Below are 27,970 nucleotides of genomic sequence, written 5' to 3' on the forward strand. Positions count from 1 at the left end.
AGAGCAAACAGCTTTACACCCTGTTTTGTTCCTTTTGAATGTTGCTTGTCAGTTTAGCTAACAGTGCTTTATTAGTATGTTCTCAAGTTTCAATAGCAGTGGTTCTTATGTAGCATGTTTCAGTCTCCTCCTGCTACCCATAGGATCAGATAAACTGAACCAGGCCGAGACTGTGTCAGGAATTTGAGGACAAGTGTTCTTTTCCTCCTCCTTCGTCAGCTTATTCAGCAACTCTCCGTCAGGCGTGGTAATGGGTTACTGTGCCAGTTGTTTTAGGTTATACCAAAACATAAACAGACGTGGTTGAGATTTTGGCATCTGTGGAATTAAGAACTTTTGGAGAAATACAAACTTTACACCCTTTAATAGAATCGTTGTCAAACTTCCTTTAAAGGCGTCATTTTCTGAACAATGTGTAATGAAGAATAGTTTCTCTAGTTACAATCAAGTAGTTTTAGAAGCGAAGGTATGCCAGCTTTCGGTATCTCTGCCAGTGTTTTTGTAGCTCAGTTGATGAATCACAGCAGTTAAGCTAGGGTTATGCTTGCCATAGAGTCCCTGGCACAAGGTTTGCACACCAAAAAATTATGTTACCATGACTTTTTCGTCAAGCAGGAAGGCTCCTAAAGTAGTTGTGCTGCTTGGCTGTGCACCTAGTGCCTAGTTTTAGATGGATGCCTTTGAGGGAATCTGAAGACAGACATCTCTACGACTTCATTGAGAGACTGGAGGGACAGTCAAATGGCCTTAAATTCTTGAAAAGAAATAGCCGCCGCACTGGGGAAAGAAGAGGTGTGGAGGAACATGAGAGATCGCTGTAAAAGCAAAAAGAAAAAAGGATGGCGACCTGAGGGGGGAATCAAAGCGGTACAGAAGAATTTTGACTTGAAGGTAAACAACTGCAGTACTTACAGAGTACACATTTGCAATGATTGGTGGTATGTTGATGTTAACTACTGTTGCCAGGCAGCCTACTTTTCTGTGAGGTATTCCGTCAACACTGGTTGGCTTCTTGCTTATCCACAAAATATTTTGCCACCTGGCTTTTCGGAGCATTTTGCAACGTACAACTCATTGAGCATAAACGTCCATGTATGCTTGTACCTTGCTTGCCACCTATGGAGGCTTGTGCCACGGTGTCTCGCTACAGTATTTACAAAGCTTGATGGTTCCACCACAGCTCCTGGTTTGGTCCATAGTGTCGGCCTAACTCTATCCACTGTAAAGAAGTACTCCATCCGTTAACTACATTGCCTCCCGTTTGAAATAGCATGCAGGTTTGCCCTTCGAAGCTCAGCCATCCTGTAGCAATGCCGCTTACAGCAAGAAAACTGTGACCAAGTTCTTGCATTGCAGGTTTGCCACTAGCCAATCACAGCCCACACTGAAACAAAATGTGTTTTCAAAATTCAAGTGGAATACAGTTGCACTTTGCACTGTGTTTCCACCACAAGTGTCTACATGAAGGGTAAGGCAAGGTGCTATGTCCTGATTTAGACCATGATCTTTGGTTATTTCATTACTCGCGGTGACCCAGTGCTCTTGAGGAAGAGAAACCTTGACAAATTAGACCCAAGGATGCATTGATGTGCCAGGCTCAAACATGAAAAACATCCTCTCTTGCCACTGATGTCTCATGTGGTATATCACCTCATGACAAATTCTCTTTCGTCTGGCTGATAATTGCATCAGCTTGGTGCTTCTCCAGCCGTTTTACCAGATTACAGTTGCCTCATTTTTACTGTCAAAAGATGAGCAAGTGTTTTGTTTCCGGCCTTGCAGTTTTTACCTTTTTACATAGGTGACAACCTTTGACGAGGACATTTTCAGACCTGAGAGCAAAGGATGTTGGCACAGTTGTTTTCTACGAACACATCAAGTGTGCTGTCTGTCAGTGGCATTATGTTACTGTCAGAAAGCGTGTCGGGTGGTTAGAAAAGAAGCTTTATATTGGAAGGTGTGATCCATCACCCACATGGTCTTGAACATTCGCTGAGATTGTTCACAGCGGGATGTTTTCAGCTGAATGTCTGAAAGCCATTCAAAGTTTTTGACCTTCAAGTCCACCTGAAGTACTTCAAAAGAAACCCGGCCCTTTATACACAGACTCCAAACCCTTTTCTTTGGTGCTGCCTGCTCTGTCTAGACCTTCCCAGACCTTGGCTCTTACTCTGGTGTACCTGTGTGTTACAGTATTTTAAAAATAAAAGAAAAAAATCTTCCGCATGTGTTGCCTTATAGCTGCTCCGTTCAACCCCAGCTGCACTCCAGGCGACGTTTACCTCGTCTTACTCCGCTCTTACATGCTATAAAAGGAAAAAAAAAAATAGAAAGAAACCGTCTGACTTGCCATGGCTTTGGTGGTAGAGATAAAGTTTTATGATCTCGCAAACAGTAATAACCTTGAAAGGCTTCTGATGTCTAAAACGCAGTGTTCTCCATGTCTTCGTTAACGCAGACGAGGAAGATGTCGCCTCCTCTCCTGTCATGTACTGGATGGTTCTAGTTGTTGTCAATACTGTTTCAATACTCTCATAGGTTACATGTGGAAGGATTTATTCCAAAATGACACATCCATTATATGAAGAAAACAGTAAGCGAGTTACTCTTACGAAGTGGTCTCAAGCTCAAATTCAAATCAAGGTACTTTTTCAAAGGACAGTACTTAACTTAAATCCTTATTTGACAAAGTGAAAAACTATATTTTCCAGAAACAGACGAACTAAAGGATTATTTTCTTCTCCAAATGGATATATCGTGATTTGGAATAGATTTTTTCATCAACTATATCTTTGATATCTTTAAGTGGTGGATAGAAGTGACTCTTGCAGTTGGTAGATGTGTAAGGTATTAGGCTGCTAGGCGATGTTTCCAACAGTTGATAGCAATGTTTTTTTCTTCTTTTTCCTTTCTCATATGGAGTAGCACAACTCAACTTAGTGGCCTATCTTTCAACCAAATAGGGCTCTTGATTTTGTTATTTCACTTTTTTAAGCCTTTTGTTTCCCTTTTTGGAATTGTTTTACATTTATGTGATGTAATTTTAAGTGCTAGAAGTATTTGGCACTGATTGGAAAAAAAGGAAGGATCCTTGTTTAAATGTATGGATAAAGATGCTTAATGAATTGAAAATTGTGCTTTTTAAGCCGTTTTTTTCCCCTTTGTACTGTACTTTAATACTTTTTTTTGAAATATGCATAATTAATGTTAATGTGATGCTGTTTATTTGAATGCCATTTTTTTTTAATAGTCCAGTATGGGTTTGATCGGAAGGCAAACTCCGACTGATTTAAATGTGTCAAGACTGCAGTTTTGTCTGGTATAATGCTAATATGAACTATTTACATTGTATTGATGGTAATGACGAGGAGGTGGAGGATAACGATGACATTGTAATGTATCTGAACTTCTGAAGCATGTTTTGCAAACCCTTATTGTACAGATTATGTATTCAGTGTCCTGTTACCCGTTGTTGCTTTCTGTGTTTCTTGTACAAGGCTTTTAATTAAAAGCTCTTAAAAAAGCAGTTTGCTCTGTTGTACTTTTTCAGCTGCTCACTTATATTTTGGTGTCGCTGTGTAGACTTTAACTTTAGCTTTGAAACTGAACAAATCCATTTAGCAACAAGCAAGATTTGCTTTTGCAAGATTTGTACAAGATAAAATCATTCAGCCTCTGCCTTTCATTCCTCTTTCATTTAGCAACTTCCCACAGACAGAAAACTTTAAAGTTCAGCAGTGCTGCAACAAAAAGAGAATTCCTGGTTTGGTATGTCATCTGTAAACATTGCTTCCATGTCTCCTAATGACCAATAATGGGCAGAAAAGTAAGCTGAATGAATAGAAGAAAGTCAGGGTGAATGTTTGGTTGCTGAGGTGCTTTGCACAGAACACACCATAACCTTTAAATTCTTTCCACCTTGAAGCTGCATTAACAGCTATGATGCCACTGGGGAGCAGAAGAGCAACCTGACTTATATCACCTGATTAACCTTTTACAGCAAATTTGTAAGCAAAAAGTTGCCCGTTGGGGTGCCCAGTAGCTCGCCTGATAGAGCGGGCAACCCTTGTACAAAGGCATTGTCCTTGCTGCGGCGGCTTTGGCCTCAGCTCTGACCTGTGGCCCTTTGCTGCATGTCGTCCCCTCTCTTTTCCCACACTCATCCTGTCCTGTATAATTAACGCAAAAAATACATAAAAATAATCCTAAAAAAAGTCGCCTATCATTGAGAAGAAGCAGCAACATTAGCATTCATCTGGAGTCGTGTTTCAAGCCACCTGGTGAATGTGTCCAATATTCACTCTCCGTTTAGCTCTGCTTTTCTTTTCCAGTAACTCTGGACAAAAATGCACTGATCAACATTAAAAGCACTGGCTGGTGAAGTTAGTAACATCGATCATTTCATTACAATTCAACATCCTGCTGGGAAACCTTGGGTCCTTGAATTCATGAATCATTCAAAGGATCTCAAGTACCTGTGGGAACCTTGTGTTCATTTTTTTGTTTGTCTTTTTGGTCCGCTTTCAACCCTCTCATCAACCTTGTTTCCAACCACAACAGCAACTATTCTCAGTGGGGAAAAAAGAAAAGCTGTGATAAAACAGCATCAAACAGCACACAGGCAAAGTCAGAGATTTCCTGGTGAACATGGTGGAGCATTTAGCAGCTAAAGAGCCTGATGTACACCGACAGGCCAAACCATTAAAAGCACAAACAGGTGGGGTAAATAACATTGATAAGCTCGATACAATGCAATGTTCTGCTGAGAAACCTTTCTGCCACCCAAACACTGTTGCAGACAAAGTCCACCCCCTCATGGCAACATCACTCACACATAAACTGCTCAGGGAAGACCAGAGGAACATGACAAAGAGCTCAAGGTGTAAACCTGGTCTGCATATTCCCCAGATTCCAATTTTATTGAGTGTCTGTGGGACGTGCCGGTACCCACAGGACTCGAAGGATCCGCTGCCAAAGCCCTGGTGCCAGAGACCACAGATGTTCCATGTTGCTCTTGCTCCCACAGATGCTTGATTGGATTGGGATCTGGGGGATTTGGAGGCCAGGTCGACACCTTGAGCCCTTTGCCACATTCCTCGAGCCTCTTCAGAGCAGATTTTGTGGTGTGGCAGAGGGCATTTACCTGCAGGGAGGGGCACTGCCTTCAGGGTCTGCCATTACCATAAGGGGCTGTACTGTCTGTGTACATCGGGCTCTTTAGCTGCTAAATGCTCCACCATGTTCACAAGGAAATCTCTGACTGTCTGTGTGCTGTTTGGTGCTGGTTTATCAGAGCTTTTTTCCCCAGAGAATAGTTGCTGTTGTGGTTGGAAACAAGCTTGATGAGAGGATTGAAAGCGAACCAAAAAGACAAACAAAAAATGAACACAAGGTTCCCACAGGTACTTGAAATCCTTTCAAAGTTCTTTTTTAAAGTTTGGCAGTTTGAGGGAAGAAACTCCTTAAAAGTTTTTGATAATCGACATTAATAGACATGGGGTGTTGAAAGTGCTTGAATAGACATATTTTGTACAAGAGTAGAAATTGAAGTTCTCTTGATAATTTCTGCCATCACTGTAACAGCACAGTTGACAAGTGTTGACACATCCAAGCCTCTCTCTCATTTTAATTGCTGTCTCTGAGTTTCTGTGGAGCTGCTACTTCTCATTAGTGAAATTCTCAGTGTTGTAACAGTAATCGATCTTGATCCGTGTCTCAAACTATGCCGTGTTAGGTCCCACAATGTCAGGGAATTAGGCCTGTAAGGTCCCTGAGAAGTCCTTAAATTTGATGTTGGAGAAAGTCTGGGATCCCTGTTAATGATGAGCTTAAAATACTCCCCTGAATCTGGTCGGAAATTTATACAAAAACACGATCATTATAACAGGTTACACACGTTTAGTTACTCCCTAAATATACCAGGTACATATTAAAAGAGTACATACCCAGCATTTATCAGTTTTAGCAGGAAGTAAAAACTAAAACTTAACGAAAAACTGACTCATTATTGTCCTCACTTCTTATATTGCTTCCTCTGATGGCAATATTGCTGCTGTAGTTCTCTCATGTCCCCACAGGGTAGCACTATTGGGCCACATTGGTGCGCTCATATGATGGCAGCAGAGCAGCATCTGTCTGTTTCCAGAGGGATTGTGAAGCTGGGGTGATGTTAAGGTCATCACGCCTGGGTATTCATCTCCTAGTGTTTTGATGTTATGATGAATACATACATCTGCTTTCTTCTTTTCCACAGCCAGTGTTTTATTTTATTTTTCTTCTGTTCAGACTGTTGAAACGGATGTAAAAAGGAGACTGACACAGAGAGGTGATACATAGGTCCCTTGTTACTTTTCTCTCCTCTCCCTCTATTTCTCTCTCTTGTCTGTTCCCTCCCTGGCAGTATAACACCGGATTTATGAGCCAGATGGAGCTAAAATAGTCACCGTAGTGTGATGCGTTTGGCCCACATCTGTGTGTGTGTGCGTATTAGTGTGTACGTGTGCGCAGCATCAGCCACCTCTGGAGATTAATCCACAATCTAGGCTACTGGTCTCTTCGGGGAAGCCTGACTGGACTGGTGTTTGAGTCTGTGAGCATGGTGGATGTTCAAGCTTCAGTTCAAGACAAACTGTATATTTTCATACACTTTATTTTCATATACTTTTTGCAGCAATGGAATGTAACTAAGTACATTTACTCAAATACTGTGGGCCTATTTAAGTATAATTTTGAGGTGCTTACTTTACTTTATTTCCATTTTATGCCACTTTATACTTCTTCTTAACTACAGATGTTGTGATTGTAACTCCACGACAGTCATTTATTTATAACTTTAGACCTTAGTGACTAATACAAAATATAAATCGGCTAATGAGTGATGATGTACACTGATCAGCCAAAACATTAAAACCACTGGCTGGTGAAGTGAATAACACTGATTGTTTTGTTACAGTGCAATGTTCTTCTAAGGAACCTTGGCTCCTGTCATTCATGCATGTGCCACTTGACATGCTCTAACCACCTAAACGACATTACAGACCAAGTGCACCCTCCTATTGGCAACTGCACTCCCTGATGGAAGTGCGCCCCCTAGGAAGGACAATGCACCATGCCACACCACAAAAAGTGCTCCACAGACGTGACTAAGCTCAAGGCGTCAACCTAGCCTCCAAATTTTCCAGATCCAAATTCGATCGAACATCCATTGGGCATGCTGGTACCTTACTTTGCAACCCACAGGACTAAAAGGATCCTTCGACAATGCCTTGGTGCCAGACAACACAGGACACCCCCAGAGGTCCTGTGTCCATGCCTCGACAGGGCAGATGCCCCACCGCAGATCAGCCTTGGCTCTGGCCTGTTGAGGCCTGGACAAAGGACCTCCGGGGTTCCGGTTTGCCCCACAGATGAATGATCTGAATGATGTGGGGAATTTGAATGCTAGGTCGATGCCTTGAGCTCATTGTCACGTTCTTTGGGCCATTACTGAGCAGTTTTTCTGGTATGGCAAGGTGCACTGCATTGCTGGGGGGCTACTGCCATTGGGGGTACTGTTGCAATCAGTGGGGGTACTTGGTCTATAACAATGTTTAGATGGGTGGAGTGTGTAAAGGCGCATCCACAGAAATGCGAGGACCAAAGGTGTTTAAGATACCCAGCAGTATAAAAAATGTATACAATAAATATTTACTGTAGTGAGACTTTGGATGCAGTACTTTTACTTGTAACAGAGTATTTTTATATTGTGGCATTTCTTCTTTCACTTCACCTAAATAAAATGTCTTGAGTATTTTGCCCACCATTGGCTGTTTCTGAACAGTTCAACTTGAGCACGAAAACCACCGCTTTCTGAAGCTGTTGCAATGCAGAGATGAATTCTGCTTTTGCATTCATATCATAACATTGATAGAATAGTTTGAAATTTTGGAAAATACTGCTTATTTGCTTTCTTGCTGAGAGTTGGAGAGAAGATTGATACCACTCTCAGAGTCAGGAAATCTCCTCTAACTCTTGGCAAGAAAGTGAATAAGTGTCCCTCCTAAAATGTTGAACTATTCTTTCTGCCAGATAAAATGTGAACACTGTGGTCCACAATAAATTAAACCTCATTTCCGAGCTCACCAAGTTACAAGTAGAAAAATGTTTTTGGAGGAAAAATGAACTAGCTAAGTGGGAAGAGGCTTTTTCTCTGCAGTTTTTCAAATATTTCAGCCTTTTCACTCTAAAAACTCATGTAAAGTTTGTTGAGATGTGTCCTACTGAAAAACAAAATTTTGTTTCACAAGGTTAGGTTATGTCAGGAAAAGAACTGAGCTTTCTAAAGCATCAGTCCTTCAAACTCAAAGAGCGACAGCATCCCTATAGACTTGCCTTGAAATGTAGCAATCAAAAGTATGAGAAGTGAATCAGATGAGAGGCAGAGATACTGAATTCTGCTGCATCAGTAGTTCCTCAATAGACTAAAATTCAATGCAGTCACAAGATGCTCTGTGCTTTACATTTACCTTTTAGCCCTGCTGGCGGTCTGGCTCTAAGGATAGCAATGTCAGTCGGGTGGGCCATGACTTTGGTTAAAAACTAAAATATCTGAACTATCAGATGTATTGCTATAAAATCTGGTAGAAACAGGTAGAAGTTCAGTACATTTCTAGCTGTTTATGGCAATGAAAGCTGGTAGTTTTTCATGAGAGTTTGGAATAATTCCAGCCGCAATCGTAGCAACAAAGCAGGTATTTCTTTAACAAAAGTCCAGGTCATTTTAAGCAGGCTTCAGCATATTTCCAGCTGTGCTTGTAGCAACAAAAGTGGGTATTTTTTAACGAGATTTGGGGACATTTCTAGCTGCGTTTGTAGTGACAAAAGCTGGTATTTTTTAACAAAAGTCTGAAACATTTCCAGCCATGTCCGTACTGATAAAAGGGGGGTATTCTTTTATAGATAGTTCAGAACATTTCCAGCTGTCCTTCTAGCGTCAAAAGTGGGTATTTTTTAACAAGACTTGGGGACATTTTCAGCTGTCTTTATAGCGTCAAAAGCAAATAATTTTTAGAAGAGTTTGGGACATTTCCGGCTGTGTTTGCAGCTTCAAAAGTGAGTATTTTTTCAAGGACAGTTCAGTGCATTTCCGGCCGTGTTTGTGCCGACAAAAGTGGATATTTTTCAAAGAAGGTTCAGTACATTTGCAGCCGTGTTTATAGCAAAAAGTGGGTATTTTTTGTAAGAGTTAGAGACATCTCAAACCATGTTTGTACCGTCGAAAGCGAGTATTTTTGAACAAGTGTTTAGGACATTTCCAGCCGGGTTTGTAGCAGCAAAAGCAGGATATTTTTTTCACGAGAGTTTGGGACATCTCCAGCTGCATTTGTAACGACCAAAGTGGCTAATTTTGAAGGACAGTTCAGCACATTTCCAGCTATGTTTGTAGCAACAAAAATAGCTAATTTTAAAAAAAGAATCTGGGACAATTCCAGCTTTGTATGTAGCTTCAAAAGCAAATTTTTTTTGAACAAGAGTTCAGTATGTTTCCTGCCGTGACTGTAGCGACAAAAGTGGGTATATTTTAGGGATAGTTCAGTACATTTCCAGCTGTCCTTCTAGCATCAAAAGTGGGTATTTTTTAACAAGACTTGGGGACATTTTCAGCTGTCTTTATAGCGTCAAAAGCAAATAATTTTTAGAAGAGTTTGGGACATTTCCAGCTGTGTTTGCAGCTTCAAAAGTGAGTATTTTTTCAAGGACAGTTCAGTGCATTTCCAGCCGTGTTTGTGCCGACAAAAGTGGATATTTTTCAAAGAAGGTTCAGTACATTTGCAGCCGTGTTTATAGCAAAAAGTGGGTATTTTTTGTAAGAGTTAGAGACATCTCAAACCATGTTTGTACCGTCAAAAGCGAGTATTTTTGAACAAGTGTTAGGGACATTTCCAGCCGGGTTTGTAGCAGCAAAAGCAGGATATTTTTTTCACGAGAGTTTGGGACATCTCCAGCTGCATTTGTAACGACCAAAGTGGCTAATTTTGAAGGACAGTTCAGCACATTTCCAGCTATGTTTGTAGCAACAAAAATGGCTAATTTTAAAAAAAGAATCTGGGACAATTCCAGCTTTGTATGTAGCTTCAAAAGCAAATTTTTTTTGAACAAGAGTTCAGTATGTTTCCTGCCGTGACTGTAGCGACAAAAGTGGGTATATTTTAGGGATAGTTCAGTACATTTCCAGCTGTCCTTCTAGCATCAAAAGTGGGTATTTTTTAACAAGACTTGGGGACATTTTCAGCTGTCTTTATAGCGTCAAAAGCAAATAATTTTTAGAAGAGTTTGGGACATTTCCAGCTGTGTTTGCAGCTTCAAAAGTGAGTATTTTTTCAAGGACAGTTCAGTGCATTTCCGGCCGTGTTTGTGCCGACAAAAGTGGATATTTTTCAAAGAAGGTTCAGTACATTTGCAGCCATGTTTATAGCAAAAAGTGGGTATTTTTTGTAAGAGTTAGAGACATCTCAAACCATGTTTGTACCGTCAAAAGCGAGTATTTTTGAACAAGTGTTAAGGACATTTCCAGCCGAGTTTGTAGCAGCAAAAGCAGGGTATTTTTTTCACGAGAGTTTGGGACATCTCCAGCTGCATTTGTAACGACCAAAGTGGCTAATTTTGAAGGACAGTTCAGCACATTTCCAGCTATGTTTGTAGCAACAAAAATGGCTAATTTTAAAAAAAGAATCTGGGACATTTCCAGCTTTGTATGTAGCTTCAAAAGCAAATTTTTAGTATATTTCTGTATATTTCCTGCCGTGACTGTAGCGACAAAAGTGGGTATATTTTAGGGATAGTTCAGTACATTTCCAGCTGTCCTTCTAGCATCAAAAGTGGGTATTTTTTAACGAGATTTCAGGACATTTCCAGCAGTGTTTGTAGCAACAAAAGCATTTTTTTTTGTTTGTTTTTTTAAGTATGAGAGTTCAGGACATTTCAAGCCTTGTTTAAAGCAACAAAAGCGGGTATTTTTTAACAAGGAGTATTTCAAGCCAAAACAGGATGTTTTCCTAACCCTGTGCTATTAAATTTACAAATATTACCAATCCATACTTTGCAATGTATGATGCAAACATTTATTTTTGTGATTGGGCTGATCAGAAAGACTCTATGCTCTATTATTATCACTCAAGTTGTTGAAATGCATTTTAGAAAATGTACAAGTCATACAGCTTGATGGAAAGTGTGCTCACCAACAAAGTAAAGTCTGGCATTCATCACAGAAAGAACTCCTGGAATTTTATCCAAGGTGTCTGAGTTTGAAGTTTTCCTTTAATGTTGTGCTCATTAGCAGATTCACCTCCCTGATTGGCAGAAGGCCGATCGTGGGCACGGTGAACCGCCCTACCAAGAGAGGAGAGGATCCATCCTGCGTTGCAATTTGGATTAACATCAAGAGCAAACTTTCTAAAAGTGGTTCATCCACCCTGTGAAGAAAAAGCTTTGGAGTGAGAATGTTTGTTGAGCAAGGCCACAAAGGACTTCAGTGTCAGGGTCATTTCTGTTGGCGTCAGTGGTGAGTTTTAGTTAGCACTGCCTCTTGGGGAAAGCATGTTCTTCCTCCTACTCAGTGAAAATGTGTTTAAGGTCCCAGCTCTTAGTGTTCTTCATTCTTCTTCTTCTTCTGTTACACTACTCTTTTTTTTTCCCTTTCACCGTAAATGTATTTTACCTTTTTTCCTCATAACTTCTGCAGACAGCACCTATTGTATGCCTGACAAGGTTAGACTATATCAGTACACTGCAAGGTGTGCATTGAGCATGTAAGGGTGCATATGTGAGGGTATGTAATGGTACATTTGTAGGGACTTATTAGGCTGTTTTTCCACTAGTTTTCTATCTCTTTATTGTCTCTAAATTTTTGCATTGATGTTTCTGTGATAGAAATAAAATAAGAATAAAAATCATGTCAAACAATTTTAAAAAAGTTACATACAAACATGCCATACACATAGGCTATAAACTGTCCCTTTTCGCTCACCTTCTCTGTTCTTTCTGTGTTTAACACACACACACACACACACACACACACACACACACACACTGCACGCATCGATCCATCACCGCCTTGTTTGTTCACGCTGTTGCTGGAGGTTCACCTCTGCTCTGACTGACGCATGCCCACAGCCTTGCTCCTCCTCTCCCCTCGGTCCCCATGGTAACGCACGGAGGAGAGAGCAGCTTAGCAACACCGAGACGGAGAGGAAGCATCTCTGGTCCAGACAGCGCGGTGCCATCAATATTACACACAGTGGAAAACCAAGGAGGCAAGAAGAAAACAGCAGCAGCGCCCCTGGCAAACATCTCCTCTCCGTAAGTGCCACATTTTGACAGCAAAAACAGCTCTGGCGCTTTAATCTGAGATGTCAGACTGAGTTTAGTTAATCGGCTCAGTAGATCATGATGATGTTCGGGTGATGCAGTGCTCCGACACGGTGCTGTACGGAGTGATGCTGCCTCCGAAGAGAGGATATTTTTCAGTTGTGTGCATGTCAGCCTTTTTTCTCTGAGCCGTAATCTTTTGCATCGATCTCCACAGTAATCATGAAGTTCGTGGTGGTGCTGGTGGGAGCTGGCACCCTGGCCTTCCTCGGCGCGGTCATCTGCATCATAGCCAGTGTTTATCCCCGGAAACGCGCCGCGCCTCTCAGCGACAACGGCACCCTGGCGTCGGAGAATCTGCTGGAGCCCCTGGAGCCCGGGTCGGTGGCACACGCCGGACCGCTGGGCGCTCTGCACGGCGCCGAGTCCTACGATGGGGAGAACGGGCTGGGCGGCATCGGCCTGGAGGTCCCCACTCTGAACGAGCTCAACCTCGGGGAGGAAACCGCCGGTGGGTCCGCTAAACAGTTCAGCTTCAGCCGGTTGATCTGCACACCTGTACCGGTCGGGGAATGCAAAACGAAAGACCTGAGGCAGCGGCGGGGGGAGCAGCAGCAGCAGCAGCAGCAGCAGCAACAGCAGGCGGACGACCCGCTGTACGGAGCCGGGGATGAAGACTGGACTTATCTCCGGACCACCGCGGAGGAGCTCCGTCAGATGGTCCTGCAGCAGAACGACCAGATCCTCATGGACCAGAGGACCATCCGGGAGCTCACAGGGAAGCTGAGCGAGTGTGAGAGCGGCCTGGAGGATGAGAGGAACGTCCCAGAGCGGAGCATCGGGGTCTGGAGCGGCAACCGCCGCATCATGGCCGGGGACGATGTGAGCTCCTCCGCCGCGGCGCAGCTGCAGACGGCGCGGGCTGTGGAGGAGCTGGCCAGGGCCATCATGGACCTGAAGGACCGCATTGAGAAACTCGAGGTAAGTGGAGAGATTGTAAACACAGGGTGGAAAAACTTTGGCAAAAACCTGTTGTTCTCGCTGTTTACCCTCCTGTTTGAGTTTTGCTGGACAGCAGGAGATTTGGGCTGGGATCAAAATCATGAATGAGCCAAGTGAGTCAGTGTTGTCCAGAGACCAAATTAGGCCTGTTTATGGTCCATTAAACAGCCGGTTGTCCTAATGTCAGGTCGATATCCACTGTGAAGTACACTTTAAGACCTCCTAGGTGAAAGTGGATAAATAATCCTTTCATAATTTCTTATTTTAAAATGTAAAGATTCAGATTACAAGTGGTGCCACAGCCCATGGCCATATGCAGAAGTAATGAGATGCTTTAAAGGCCTGTGCAGTTGATTTATGTTCATCATCCTTGGTGCCCTGATCTCTCTCTAACGCCCTCCCTCCCCTTCTTCATCCTCCTCTCCCTCTTTTATCTTCACCTCACATTTCCACTGACAAGCAACTCGTGACAGGCGTTCCTCATGTCTTGCGCAAACTCCCCACGGACCCAAGGGAAATCTTTCCACCTGCTGGCCCTCACACCCCTCTGCTACTACCCCTCCCACTCCTCCCCATTGTGTCAGCCGCCTCTACCCTCTACCTCCGCATCCGACAGCAGGATAGAGACATAAATAAAAGATGAAGCTGGCTGGACAGGAAAGAGGGTGGTGGTGGTGGTGGTGGGGGTGTTGGTGGTGGAGGGGAGTCAGGTTCTCAGCTTGTGTGTGTGTGCTGAGATTGAGACATTATAACCACGCACACACGCACACACACGCACTGCTGCATCACAGCCAGCCCTCTCCAAGCACAGTCAGTTACAAGCTTGTCTCCGTCAGTGTGAATTTATATCCTGGATGTCCAGGTCCAGCCCTGCCTCAGCAACTCTCTTGATATTATATATCACCCTTGCAGCCGCCTCACTAATAGCTGCATCTCTCCCTTTACTGCTGCTTCACCCAACACCATCTTTTTTCAACTTCTGCTATGAATACTAATACTGCTATTCCTGGGCAGCTATAATCATCAATACAACACCTCCCAATGTGTTGCTGCGATGTCATTTTACTCCCCTTCCTGCAGTTTCATTTCAGTTTAAAACCACTATGACTAACAGGAATAGTAAAATGCTTCTATTTATGCTCCTGCAAAGACAGTAATGGGCTCATCTTACCGCCTTTATGTTCGATTTCTAGGGTGCGAGCAGCCAGGAACGAAGATCCACTCAATTCACATATAAGTAGAATGAGCACTGACATTTTTCCCTTTATTTAATTAACATATATACTCCATTTAAAGACCACTTTAATGTTCTGCCTTCAGCATACAGTACTTTAAATAGTTATATTGACCCCCACTCTGCCCATAAACAGTCAATTGGGACAGTTACAATCTTTCAAACAGATAGTCTACCTATGATCAATATAATCATTGGACATCGAGTCAACGCACATTTAGAAACGCAGAGCTCAAAATGTCCACGTGTTTAAATAGACTGTTGCTCTTTATCTAATCCTGCAGGGAGGCATCTCCACACTTTTTTTTCCAATTGTAGTTCCCAAGATACTAATACATAAGAGGCTCCAGGGATACAACATAAATGAGTACACAAAGCGATCAGGAAATCTAAATAATAAAAATACATATTAGAAGTAATAAAAGGGAAATAAATACTGTACATTGATCCAGGGAAAACGCTTGGACACGCTTGGTTCTGGCTAGGAAAAGATCAATTTCGGCTTAAAATACCTGGTTTTGAAGCATCATCCCAGCTGGAAAAGCGTTTTGTGCCACTATCCTGGCAAAAATCGCAGTAATGTCTCCGTCAAAACAAATACTTTTAATGGATCTACATCCGCTGGAAACACAGTGACGGGTCACTGAAGAACACCTTTGCTGAGCGCCTAAAAAGTTGCTGGAAACACAGATTTGACCCGCTGAAAAACAACCACTTTTGTTGTTAGTTGGTCTTGAACAGTGCAGCTCAGTAGGCACCATCACCTTCACCTCCTGATGACAAAGTCAGCTCATATACTACGTCATTTTAGAAACCTTGATTGAAACATATGAAACGTACAAATATAATGTGTTCGTGGTTTGCAGAAGCATGCAACGCCAACATTTTCTTCCTGCAACTGCTAAAAGATAGCTGTTGCTTCAAGCTAACGTTAGCATGCTAACAGGATTTAAAAGGTCTAATCTTTATCATGTTCACCATGTTAGTTTAGCGTGCTAATTTGGAAATTAACAGCTAACAAAATGTACTGCTAAGGTTGGTGATTATGCCACAAGTTTTGCAACTTTGTGGTCATAAATCGGATTATTGGACATATTTATTTTTGACCTGTTGATGGCGCTAGATGTAAAATCAGGGAACACCAAAATTGTTACAGTTCATCATAAGGGTGATATGAATATGTGAATGAAATTTCATGGCAATTCATCCAACTGTTGTTGAGATATTTTAGAGGAAAAAGCCTAGGGATTAGTCATTTGGATTTATCCTCTGGGGATCATGAATGTCTTTAATTTCACAGCAATCCATCCAACTGTTGAGATATTTTACTCTGGGCCAAAGTGAGCCGACCAGCCGACAGCCACATGAACATAAGAGCCATAAAAACTGAAAAACTACTGTTATATATGCCAACAAAAACCCTTCTATGAATACTTTGCCTACATATACTCCTAACAGCACCCTGGCCCTGGCTGATTCCATTACAGATCTCTTATGAACAGACGAGTTGTTTTCTTCTCTCCACAGGATTTCTTTTATGATCACTCTGTGAGCTTTAAATCGTCTCAAACACCTACTATAATTCTTTTCTCTCTGCCTCTCTTGCAGGCGGAGATAGGCCCCGCTGCCTTGAACCTCACCGACACATCCGTGGGTACCAGTGGCAGCAGCAGTAACAGTGGCAGTGCCAGCAGCCCGGCTGGTAACACCGGCAAAGCTCCTGCCCCGCCCACCGGTAGTGCCTCCTCCCCACCTGCAGCGGCTCCTCCAGGGGGTCGCCGTCCTGCCTCCCCCGCTTCCCCTGCCCCCAAATCCCCAACCAAGGGCTCCCCCGGTCGTGGAAAGGGCACCTGGAGGGTGGAGGACCTGGAGGGGGAGCTGGAGCGAAAGATCAAGCTGTTGGAGAAGGAGCGTCAGGCCATGAGGAAGGAGACGCAGGGCCAACATGAGAAGATCAACCAAGGCATCGACAATGCCAACCACCGCGTCACTGAGCTGGAACACAGTGAGTCTGCGGGAGGAGGAGGAGGAGGAGAGTAATGCACGGGGCGGTGGGTGAATAGATGACGGATGTATGGGTGAAGTGATGCACACAGGGAGGCTAACAACCGCCAGCTGACGTACATGAGAGCGTGGCAAGTGGAGGCTAAAATTAAACTTTAATGAACACTGTGGGTGAAGTGGGTCATCACAGCAGTGGAGAATAAGCTGTAGATTTAAATAAGATGATTAATGAACGCTGAAGGTTGGGAAATGTCAAATAGAGCTCGGAGCTGAAATTACAAATACAGCAAATGAAAAAGAAATGAGCTTAAACGCTGCTCTTACTTATAACCTCTAAATTTTCATTATCGCAGGCATTTATATTTCAATCCTTATTTCATGGTTGGCAGTTATTGAGTTTGGAAAAGTGTCACGCAGGCTTTGGGGAGTTTTATCTGCTGTATCTGGTGAAATTTCCTCCGCCGTGAACAATCCTGGTAACCGGAAGCTTAGTTTTTCTTTGGTGGTTATAAGCGACTGTGAAAAGGAGACAGAGATGTCTGATAGCAGGAGAAGTGAAAGTCTGGAGGAGAGATTGAGAGTTCATGAGGTGCAAAGAGGAAGGTTAAAAAGGAAAGAAAAAGCACTTCTCTATTCTCTTTTTAGATCTGTCATTCTCCCAGACTCTCCGACAGTCTCTACATCTTCTTTGCCTCAAGAGCTGCAGTGTGGCCTCGAGTGTTACAGAGGCTGATCATTAACTGTGGCGCTGGAGCTCTTGTAAGGCACCGTGCGTGTGTGTGTGTGTGTGTGCGCAAACTGAGAGAGGAGCAATACCAGTGTCTTTGTATAAATTGGCCATTAAAGCATTGTCCCTCCCAGACTTTCTGTCTTTGTCAGCCATATCTGACTGTTTCTCTTAATCGCCTTCATCTGTGTCTCCACAGCGCTGACGGAGCCGTCGTTCCCCGATGGCTTTGTCCTCTCCTTCCCCATGAGAACCAACTACATGTACGGCCTGGTGAGAAAAGAGATAACAGAGATGTACGCTTTCACTGCTTGCGTGTGGCTGAAGGCCAAAGAAGGAGGCATCGGGACCCCCTTCTCTTACTCTGTCCCGGGGCAGCCCAATGAGCTGGTGCTGCTACAGGGAGTCCACAACCCTGTGGAGCTGCTCATCAATGATAAGGTACATGGGTGTTTTTTTTTCTTTGCATAACTTCTAATAACTGTGGGTTCCTCAAGTGATTAAAATATAAACTCGGTGTGCTTGTCAGAAGTTCATCAAGATCATATATTAAGTGTGTAAATGAATGGCTTCTCCTGGTGAAAAGAATGAATATTTTGTACCCTGTAGTTTCCGTATAATCACTCAAGCGGAATAGCCTGCCAAGGAAATCATTACCAGCTCATTATGCTGCTCCACAGAGCAGCGCAAGCAACTTGGTGGTTCGTTGTAATTCATTGATTAAAATGAGCAATGAAAACACGTTCGCTCTTGTGACAGACCAACTTTTTCATACCCCCTTACATGAGCAGCGAAGAGAACAAACATTACAATTGAAGGTGTCACAGCATCCAATTATTGTTTGATCCAATATGATGTGGAGCTTATATTAGCTTTGGTTCTCTGGATGCACAGTAGCCTAAGGTGTGCACGTGAGTGTCTATCCTTCTCTAAGCATTACCACCCATTTAATGAGCCTTGGGTAAGAAACATTTATTCCCGTTGCTACTGTACAGAAAAGGCAGAACTAAAACAGACGGTGCCCCTGAACAACACATTAAAATTTAAAAGCCACAAAACCAAAGAAGCAAAAGAACATTAACATTCCACAGTAAATAAATACAAATAAATATCACTTTGAATCAAATCTTTTTCTTCCAAAATAAAAACTTTAATTAAATGGCGCTGAGTGCATGAGAAGCCCATGTTTATTTTTTCACATTTTTAGTGCTGACAGCAAATGGCACCGAAGAAAAGAGACGGCACAGAGGCAAGCCTTCTGCCCGTGTTTTATATAGTGCATTAATGCTTACCTTTTATAGCGCTTACACTTATAGCTCCCATGGCAAAGAGGAGTGGGGGAACTGCTGGAAGGAAGGCTGGGACCGTCCCCTGGGTGCCGTTTCACAGACATAAACCACCAATGTATCGACATTCTACCCTGATTACTGCCCGCACTTGTCCAGTATCCAATCAGAATGTGAGCTTGATGTGTCGCTCACTTGAAATCACTGTGTTTTTGTAAAGAAAGGTATAACCGCCTTATTCTCTGACCTGTAGGTGGCGCAGCTGCCCCTGTCCCTACCACAAGACGAGTGGCAGCACATCTGTGTCAGCTGGACCCTGAGGGACGGGGTGTGGAAGGCCTACCAGGGGGGGAAGATGAAGGGGAGGGGAGAGGGACTGGCTGCCTGGCATCCCATCAAACCAGGAGGGGTCCTCATACTGGGACAGGAGCAGGTGAATTATACAATATTTCCACCAAGTATGTACGCCCAAAAATGCTCTATAACGATAGACAACAAATTACATGCTACGCCAATGGTAGGAAATGATATAAAGCTAAAGGAGGATTTAAACTTGTGTGGCAGACCCTATGCCATTGTGAGCATTTTTACTTGTGTGGTGGTGTGTCTGTGTCACTCTGCAGTTACACCTCCAAAACACTAGTTGGCAGCAGAGGATTCTGTGAAATGCTTTAAAGTTTAGTTGATTCAAAACACACATTAAACACACATTAAACATGGCTTAATAGAGACAGTTTCGAACACAAGTACACAAATCAACTTCACTATAACTCGCAGCATTCCCAGACAAAGCACTTGTCTTTATCTGGACACATTTTCCCCACAAATACAACATGCTAACGTTATTAGCACAAGCCTATGGCATTTTACATTGTGCAAATTAGCCTAGTGGCTAGCAGGTTTCTATATTAAGCCAGGGACAACAGCAACATTTAACAAAGGTAACGTTACAAAATTCGGCTCCATTACAACTCACAAGGTTCACCGACAAAACAACTGTCTTATACTAAACACGTTTTCCAAACAAATATAACATGCTAACGTTATTAGCACAAGCCAATGGCATTTTACGTTGTATGAATTAGCCTAGCGACGAGCAGAGATTTCCTTTGCTCATATGAAGCCAGGATAAATCACACACAAGATTTAAAATGCTATTTTTTGGAGGCTTTATTGTCTTCACAATTTATTGTTACTTAGCCTATCTGTGAAATTAAAGTATATAAAAGCTTTGTTTCCACTGCAGGAAATGGTTTCAGCTAACAAAAATAGACAGGAGGTCTGCATCGCCACAACATGTAGTTACATTTCTGGGGAGATGCACGTCAGGCTACGGCGTAGGTAAGGTGTCGATCTTCAATCTACTATGTGGGTGCGGCCGTATCTACCCCGCATCCCCTCACCATGTTTTGAAGTGTGAACATCGAGCGGATAAATGAAAGCAGATTCAAAACAATACAACAATAGATACAGTACAAATTTAATCTTTGCTTCTTATTTTGCAGCTCATTTTTAACTGATATATCACTCATAATGTTCTCTTTTCCCTCTCCAAAAACAAATAACAATAACAGTATTCGTTATTAAGCAAAGTAACACACGTTTTGTTTCAGTTTTAACTTTTACTTGATGGTTTTACGTATACATTTATTTCAATTTTTTTTTATCTGTTTGAAAGCAACGTTGGCAGCACTGCAGTGAAGCCGGACTGTGGTTTCAGCTCCGACAGAGAGAAGAGGTTCTGTGTTGCCAGGTCTCACAAGAGTGTGATGCCCAGTCGGAGAACAAATTTAATTTTCTCCTGATTCATTTGTCTGAAAAATGTAGTTTTAGTGTCAGAGTGTTGTGGCTGATGAAAAACGAGTCCAATATTTACTTGGGCGACTATGGGGCGAAAGTATCCATCATTTCTGTGCTAACGTTCACTTCTCCCGTTGGAATTAATAGACTTAGGATTGCCATTTGTCTCCTGACGGGGTGGGGCAGTGGTAAAACCCACAAGACACAGATACAGGAAATTCTCGTCTCGTTTATAAACTTGTCTGGCATGCCTCTGTGGTGTATTACGTTAGGTGTCACGAACACGCAGTGTTATGGTGGTCACTTCCTTTATATATCAGATATTCATCCATCGAGTCTTTCTTTCAGACTCGATGGACTTTTTCAATTGACGATGTTTGAGTGCTGCTTGGATGGAGATGGACCATAATTTTTGGCAGCACGTCACGATCCAGAAAAGGGGTAAAAATTAACTTGTCTACCCAGGTGTTGTATTTCCATCACTGCTGATAAGAGTCGATTGGAGCTGGAGCCGTTCAATACCCAAGACTCCGTGGAGTCATTTGCATTTTGTTCATGAGGATTATATCCTTTCTCATTTCAGACAAAAGCCAGATGTTAGTGGGTGTTAGTGTCCAATGGGAGAGGGGCTTTATAGAGATAAATGGATGGATGATGGATGGTTGAACAAACAGCTTGATAGACAGACAGCTGGTCGGATGGATGGATGCATGGTCTGACAGATAAATGGATGGATGTAGGGATGACAGACCGATAGATGCATGAATGAATGGACTGATGGATGATACATGGATAAAAAGATGGCAAGATCTATTTTAAGGGACCACCATTAGATTTTCACACATGAACAGACCGAATGGTGTTTATCCTCACACTGGGCTGCCTCTCTTTCATTAGCGAGACGCCCACATTACATAACCATTATGAAATCTGACATTATCCCTCCTCCCTGGTGTCAAAAGAACAGCCCAGAGCTCATTCTGCAGCCTGTCATCCTCACATAAAGGATAAAAAGCAGAGAGCAGAGAGCTGGGAGTTGCAAGATGCTGCAGTGATGCAACAACTTGATGTAATGGATTTTTTTTTTTCGAGATCAAGAGCGAGTACTTTATTAATCTCATTTGAAGATGAATGATGAATTGCAGTTGTGTGGATGTGTCGAGCAGATTTGATGAGGAAAATCCCAGGACATCCCTCTCTCAAGGGGGCTCTGAAGGGGAATAAACATTTTTTAATCTTATCAAGAGGGGAATTGTCAAATCACAATATTTTGTGCGCATGGATGAAGCTTTAGCTGCCATTTTCTTTCTTATTTAACCAAGAAAAATGTTGAAAATAGTTACTGTTCGTCAATTACCTGAGGAGGGTTATAGCATTTTAGGATAACATATTGAATTCAATATACTATCTGGATTAATCTGGTAAAGTATAGTACTATAAAATATTTATATATTTATATTTATATATTTAATATCAAAGTGTAAAATCTATAATAACTCACAAGATGTACTGATCTCTGGTTATTTAAAATGTTTGCCAAACTCATGGAGGGAAACCTAAAAACCTGACATTTTGTCAAGATGCCCTTGTTTTCACCACATTTGTTGTGGGAAGTATATAAAAGAGTTCTTGAGTATTTAAGAAAAAATCGTGCAGTTGGAAGCTTCATATTACAATTGATTTTGTCTCAGATCTGTTGGTGCACAAATACATATAACACTCATAAATACAGCACACTGTGGGCCACATATATTCCCTTATATACTTTTTTTTTGTTGCAATACTTTTTGTCGAGAGACCCTTGTTTTCACTAGATTTGTTGTGGAGTATTTCAGATTTGATAATGTCCACCTTCACCCTTTTGGGGGTCAGGACCTACAGCCCGAGAATTCAATTCAATCCCTGCTGAAAAAGGGACTACAAAGCCCCTTATTGACCGCAGGAGTTCTCCCCAGGGACTAGGAACCTTTTGAGGAACTCAATGCATTTCGACTGCAGGGACCAGGGTCAAATGTGCATTCATGTGCTCCTCAAATGGTCCCATTTCCCGTGTAGGGAAGTCATTCTTCCAACTTTGGTGTGTTCATTAGCTTTACGTAATAAGGTCGTATTTTATTGCTTAGACCATTTAATCAACAGGTCGATAACAGTTGGAAGCTTTATATTACAATTGATTTTGTCCCAGTTTTGTTGGAACACGAGTACATCCCCTGAAGCTACTAAAATATTTCTTTATCTAACTAATGCTAATTAATAACTTTACTATCTAATCTAGGTCACTCTCTGTGGATAAAAGTTACAACATAATATATTGCAAATTACGTGTGAGCAAAAATTAACATGCAGCATGTGAATTGATATAAAGCTTATTACCATCAACGTTCCTGTAAATACGACATCAACTTTCTTTATATTGGTGTTCCAACTTGAAGGGGCAATCATGTGAATTTTCCCAGTTGTGAACTCACCTCTCTGATTATTCTGACACCAAACTATCCAATCATATAGTTTGGAGCTTCTGTTTTAAGAGCTCCGTTCTTTTAATCCATATTCTGCTCAAAAACCTTGACCAGGAGGCGATGGTCTCTGAGTCTGCAGAGAGTCTTAAGTTCCAGGGGACATTATTTTACCCCCCTAGAAAGTCTCTGTTTGTGGGGTTGTACTTTCTGAAAGTACAGGAACTTTCAGGTTTGGGTTAGTAGGGATGATTGGTCAAACACACAACACTGCCTCAACTCGTGCACGGTGTCCTTCATAAAACAAGGAAATAGTTTAGTATCAATTCAGGACCAGTTTAGAAAGAGAAGAGAACATATTTCTTTGTCTGATAACATTACAAGTAAAGTTAGGCTTTGCATTTGCCTTCTTGAATCATTTTGAAAATGACAGAGTGAAAAAGAGATAGTGTCAGTGAGGTGACAGCACAGCACGGGCGGGCTGAGACAGCACTGCAAATGTTATTTTATGATTGTTTCACAGCAATTACATTCAAAAGCACAAATGAATTAACATCAAACGCTCAACAGAGGATTTACTGTGGAGACAGACACTCTCAGTTTGTTTTCCTCTGCTTCATTTCATTCATTACATCCAACCTGCAGCGATACTATGCAGCAGTAAATGTTGTCACAGTGAGACAAAACCTAAGGTGTATTTCTTTTCAGTTTGTTTTTTTAGATGAAACAGGCAGACAGACTGAGTGGCAAGCTGCAGAGTGTGTTCACCCCTGCGAGCACCAGCAGCTCTCGGCCTGTCAAATTGCTTTTTCATACGTTAGCAGACTAATTTGCTTTGGCGGAATTTATACTTCTGCATTGAATTGACGCCGTACCTACAATGTGGGCTCTGTGTTGACGTAGAGCCTGCGCCAAAACCTACGCCGTGGCCTGCCGTGCACCTCCCCAGAAGTGTAACTACACATTGCAGTGACACAGACCTCCTGTTTATATTTGTAAGCTGAAACCATTTCCCTCAGTGGAAATGAAGTTTTTATTTACTTGTATTTCACAGATAAGAAACAATAAATTGTGTAAAAAGCCTTCACAAAATAGCATTTTAAGTCTTAAGGTATTTACAGTTTGGGATTTATCCTGGCTTCATATGAACACAGGAAATCCCCGCTCGTCGCTAGGCTAATTTACACAATGTAAAATGCCATAGGCTTGTGTTAATAACGTTAGCATGTTGTATTTGTTTGGAAAACATGTTTAGTATAAGACAGTTGTTTTGTCAGTGAACCTTGTGAGTTGTAATGGAGCCAAATTTTGTAATGTTACCTTTGTTAAATGTTGCTGTTGTCCCTGGCTTCATATGAGAAGAGGAAAAGTTGGCTAGCCGTTAGGCTAATTTATAGCTACAGTGTAAAATGCCATAGGCTTGTGCTAATGACATCAGCATGTTGTAATTGTGGGGAAAATGTGTCCAGATAAAGACAAGTGTTTGTCTGTGAATGCTGCGAGTTATAGTGAAGCCAAATTGTGTACTTGTGTTTGTAATTGTCTCTATTAAGCCATGTTTAATGTGTGTTTGGGGTGTGTTTTGAATCAACTAAACTTTAAAGCATTTCACAAAAACCCTGCCAACTAGTGTTTTGGAGGTGTAACTGCAGAGTGACACAGACACACCACCGCACAAGTATAAATGTTCACAATGGCATAGGCGTCATGTGTAGGCTACGGCGTAGGGTCTGCCGCACAAGTATAAATCCCGCTTTAGTCTTCACAAGTCCTTCCCCAGTGGAAATGCAGAAAACAATAGACTGAGGGAACCTTTGTTTGTACATAATCCCAGCAAAGTTTGGTCTCCTGGCTATTCATGCTGGCATTCTGACATTTAACCCTTTGTTTTCTTCCAACTCTTCTACCCAAGGATACACTGGGCGGGCATTTTGATGCCTCCCAGGCCCTGGTCGGGGAGCTTTCCCAGTTCAACCTGTGGGATCGGGTGTTGAAGCCAGCAGAGGTCGCCGCCGTGGCCGAGTGCAGCTCCTCAGCGCTGGGCAACATCGCCCCCTGGACCGACCACGACGTAGATGTGTACGGTGGAGCCACCAAGGAGTCTTTGGACCCGTGCCACGCTGCCCAGAGAACCAACCCGTCCAGCCCCAAACAGTGAGGGGTGACTGGGAGAGGTCAGCCAAAGGTGGCTGTGGTGTTTGATAGGTCAGTTTAGGAGACGATGATGTATATCAATGTATCACATCGGGATTTACAGTATATTTGACGGGGATGGGAGGCTTACTGGTGGACTGAAATGTGCCATGGAGGGATTAAGCTGTTAAGACCGGTGTATCTGTTTTGTTTTTAGTGTTGGTGTCCACGCTCATGTGTTTACTTCTGCAGTGAGATACAGTGAGTTTAGTCACAGAATCACCTTAGTGAAGGCTTCATAGGTGGGTCAACTTCTGGCATGAACAGGACTCTGATGGAAGTATTCCATAATAGATTGATTTTTGGCGAAATGTGCCACCCTCTCTTTTGTGCCAGTTAACCGTGTGTGGTTATTCAGGCAGAGGGCTTGAAAATAGTTATGGAATGAACCTTTACTGATGCCATATCTAAGGGTTTCTTAATTTTACAATGCAGTGACACAAAGTTCTCGTCTTGTGTCCAGTTGGTTGTGTTTAATGCTCAAACTGAATTCTGAGATGCTATCATATTGATTTAAACACTCAATGGGAAACAAAATGAGTTTTGTTGATTTTTAACTGTATATGATCCTGTTGAGTAACGTCTGTGTACTGTTAAGTTTTCTACATTGCATACCATGATCTGGTAAAACAGTGGTCTTATAAATGTATATTGTGTAATGTATCTCTGCTAATGTTGCTCTGTGCCAGTCTGCTCCTCTCCTGCTGTAGCCTCTCACACACCTCACAGCCCTGCAAAGTTAAGTTGCAGCATTTTTGTTTGCAGCTCAGACAAAGCAGCGCTCTCGATCGACCCCTGAAAGAAACACTTGATGTCTATCCAAGCACCAATCAGACACTGAAATTGTGACGAACCTGAGCGGGTTTGGTAAAACTGTGTTGTATTCCTGAATGTAAAACAGGTGGAATGTCAGTGTATTTGCATGAGTGAAGTCACATTTCCTCTCACTAAAGAAACAAACTCAAAAAGTGTAAATTACAGTGTTGGTGTCCTCACGCTGCCCCACACTCTGAAACACACAGATGTCTTTTTGGTAAATCAGATCCTCACAGAATACCTGACAGTGACGGAGGTGTATGAATTAGATTATTCCTATGTTGGCCATTTTGCATTCAACATCTGACTTGGAGGATCAGAACAAAAAAATAGGTACTTTCACTTACTTTGCAAACGATCGAAAAAACAAACAAGAAAATATGAGCAAATTTTAGGATGCATTTATTTGTTTTCAAGCCTGATGCATTTTTTTCTGTCGTGACAGTCCATGTTATGATCATTTATGTGGCCAAAACTACCACTTTTGACTGAAAATTTCTTTTACTACAAAATATTACATTTACCAAGCCCCCAGGGACAGGGACTTGAAACCTATTACACATAGTGGCCAAACATGGAATTACAACTTCCACGCCCATCACATGATGCCATTGGGTGCAAAAGGCTTTTTCCCCACAATCTAATACTGCTGAATCCAGTTCCATGTAGGGCTGCACCCAACTAACTATTTTCCTGGTCAACCAATAGTCATCATTTAGGGTCATTAGTCGACTAGTCGTCCGCATCTTTACGATATTGATTTAAATATTAAATGATATATTCTGGTGGTTTGAGTTGAAGGTGTGAGAAAGAATAGTATCAGTAACATTGTTAACACTGTGCTACATTACAGAGAAATACAAAACCGTACTAATGAACCTTCATTAATATAGGCCTATATTTTATCTCCAAGTGCACGTCACACACTGAGCGAGCCGCCTGTTAATGACGCTGTGGGCTAATGGACATGTAGCTACTTCCATGTTTCAGATGATACGTCATGTTTGTAGTCGACCAATGAAGATGAGTTTACATATCACCTTGGGTTTGTCCTTCACCTTCTCAAAATGATCCCACACTTTGGAAGATAGATTACTTGTCAAAAGAAGTGTAATTCTGCACTCTAAATGAAAGTAGAGTTTGTTATCTACTGGGAAAAATGGTGCAGCAAAGTTGTTTAATGTTGGACCTTCAACACTGTAAATTGTATTTTATAGAAACTGAAGTAACTTCCATATGATTGGGACCCAACAGCTGGATTAAGATGCAAATGCTATATTTATCCTGAGAAAAAACATGATGTATGATGTTTACCTTCCTCATTAGAGCACCTCGAAGTAGCCACGATTTCAGTCTGAGGAACACCAGGTTGTCCAAGTCAATAATCTGCTTGACTTTTAGCCACAATCCAGTATTACTATAAATTAGTTTGCTACTGTGTAGAGGGCAAAATATATTACTTTAGACTGTGATGTTATGTCCTCCAGTATCTGGGATCAGTTTAGTTTTCAGTTGGGAGACTGTGAGATAATTATTTTTCTCATAATTTGCATCTTTTTACATAAACAAGACAATTTGGATTTGCTTACTGTCTTGTTTTGAGCTCAGTGCAAATTCAAAGTGGACATCATAGGAATAATATTTAGAGAAGATGGACACTGTCAGGGGTGAGGGTTTGATTCCCACTTTGGCCAACCACACTGAACACGTATCCAGTCAACACTGTGCAGTAAAGTGAACTGTAGTTCAAATACAATTTCACTTATTACCTCAAGACATCGGCCCCACATGTGATTTTTCACCCAGTTGTAAAGTGCCTGCCTGGGCTCTCATGCCCGAAATAATAGTGAAATGTTTTTTATGTTTTCTTCTTCTTCTTCGTCGTCTCTTTTTTCTCCTTCTCTCTGTCTCTTTTTCTCTGTCTCTCTCTCTCTCTGTTGCTCTTGGTTGTTGAAGGCTGTGACAGTGTTGCGCTTGTCCTTATTTGCATCTTCATGGATCTTCTATGATATTGTGAAATAGATGGATTAAAAAAAATAAATAAATAATATGGTTATGACAACATTCCTGGACTCGTAGCTCCAAAAAAGATGTCAGAGAAGTGTGT

The 27,970-nt window shown here is 42.0% G+C and overlaps 1 protein-coding gene across 2 annotated transcripts; it reads left to right on the plus strand.

The window, feature by feature from the left end:
* The first annotated feature begins 12,198 nt into the window (after positions 1–12,198).
* Positions 12,199–26,242, plus strand: nptxrb (neuronal pentraxin receptor b). 2 transcript variants are annotated; one of them, XM_033625311.2, is made up of 6 exons: positions 12,199–12,336; positions 12,563–13,326; positions 16,190–16,586; positions 17,512–17,753; positions 18,852–19,031; positions 24,767–26,242. In XM_033625311.2, exons 2-6 carry the CDS (start codon positions 12,568–12,570, stop codon positions 25,010–25,012), a joined length of 1,824 nt encoding a protein of 607 aa, XP_033481202.2. In that variant the 5' UTR covers positions 12,199–12,336; positions 12,563–12,567; the 3' UTR covers positions 25,013–26,242. The 2 variants fall into 2 exon arrangements, with proteins under 2 accessions (XP_033481202.2, XP_078022512.1); XM_078166386.1 differs by lacking the exon at positions 12,199–12,336 and having other exon boundaries at positions 12,438–13,326.
* The last annotated feature ends 1,728 nt before the right edge of the window (positions 26,243–27,970 follow it).

The sequence above is a fragment of the Epinephelus lanceolatus genome, chromosome 3, assembly GCF_041903045.1.
Source record: "Epinephelus lanceolatus isolate andai-2023 chromosome 3, ASM4190304v1, whole genome shotgun sequence".
Classification (NCBI taxonomy): Eukaryota; Metazoa; Chordata; class Actinopteri; order Perciformes; family Serranidae; genus Epinephelus; species Epinephelus lanceolatus.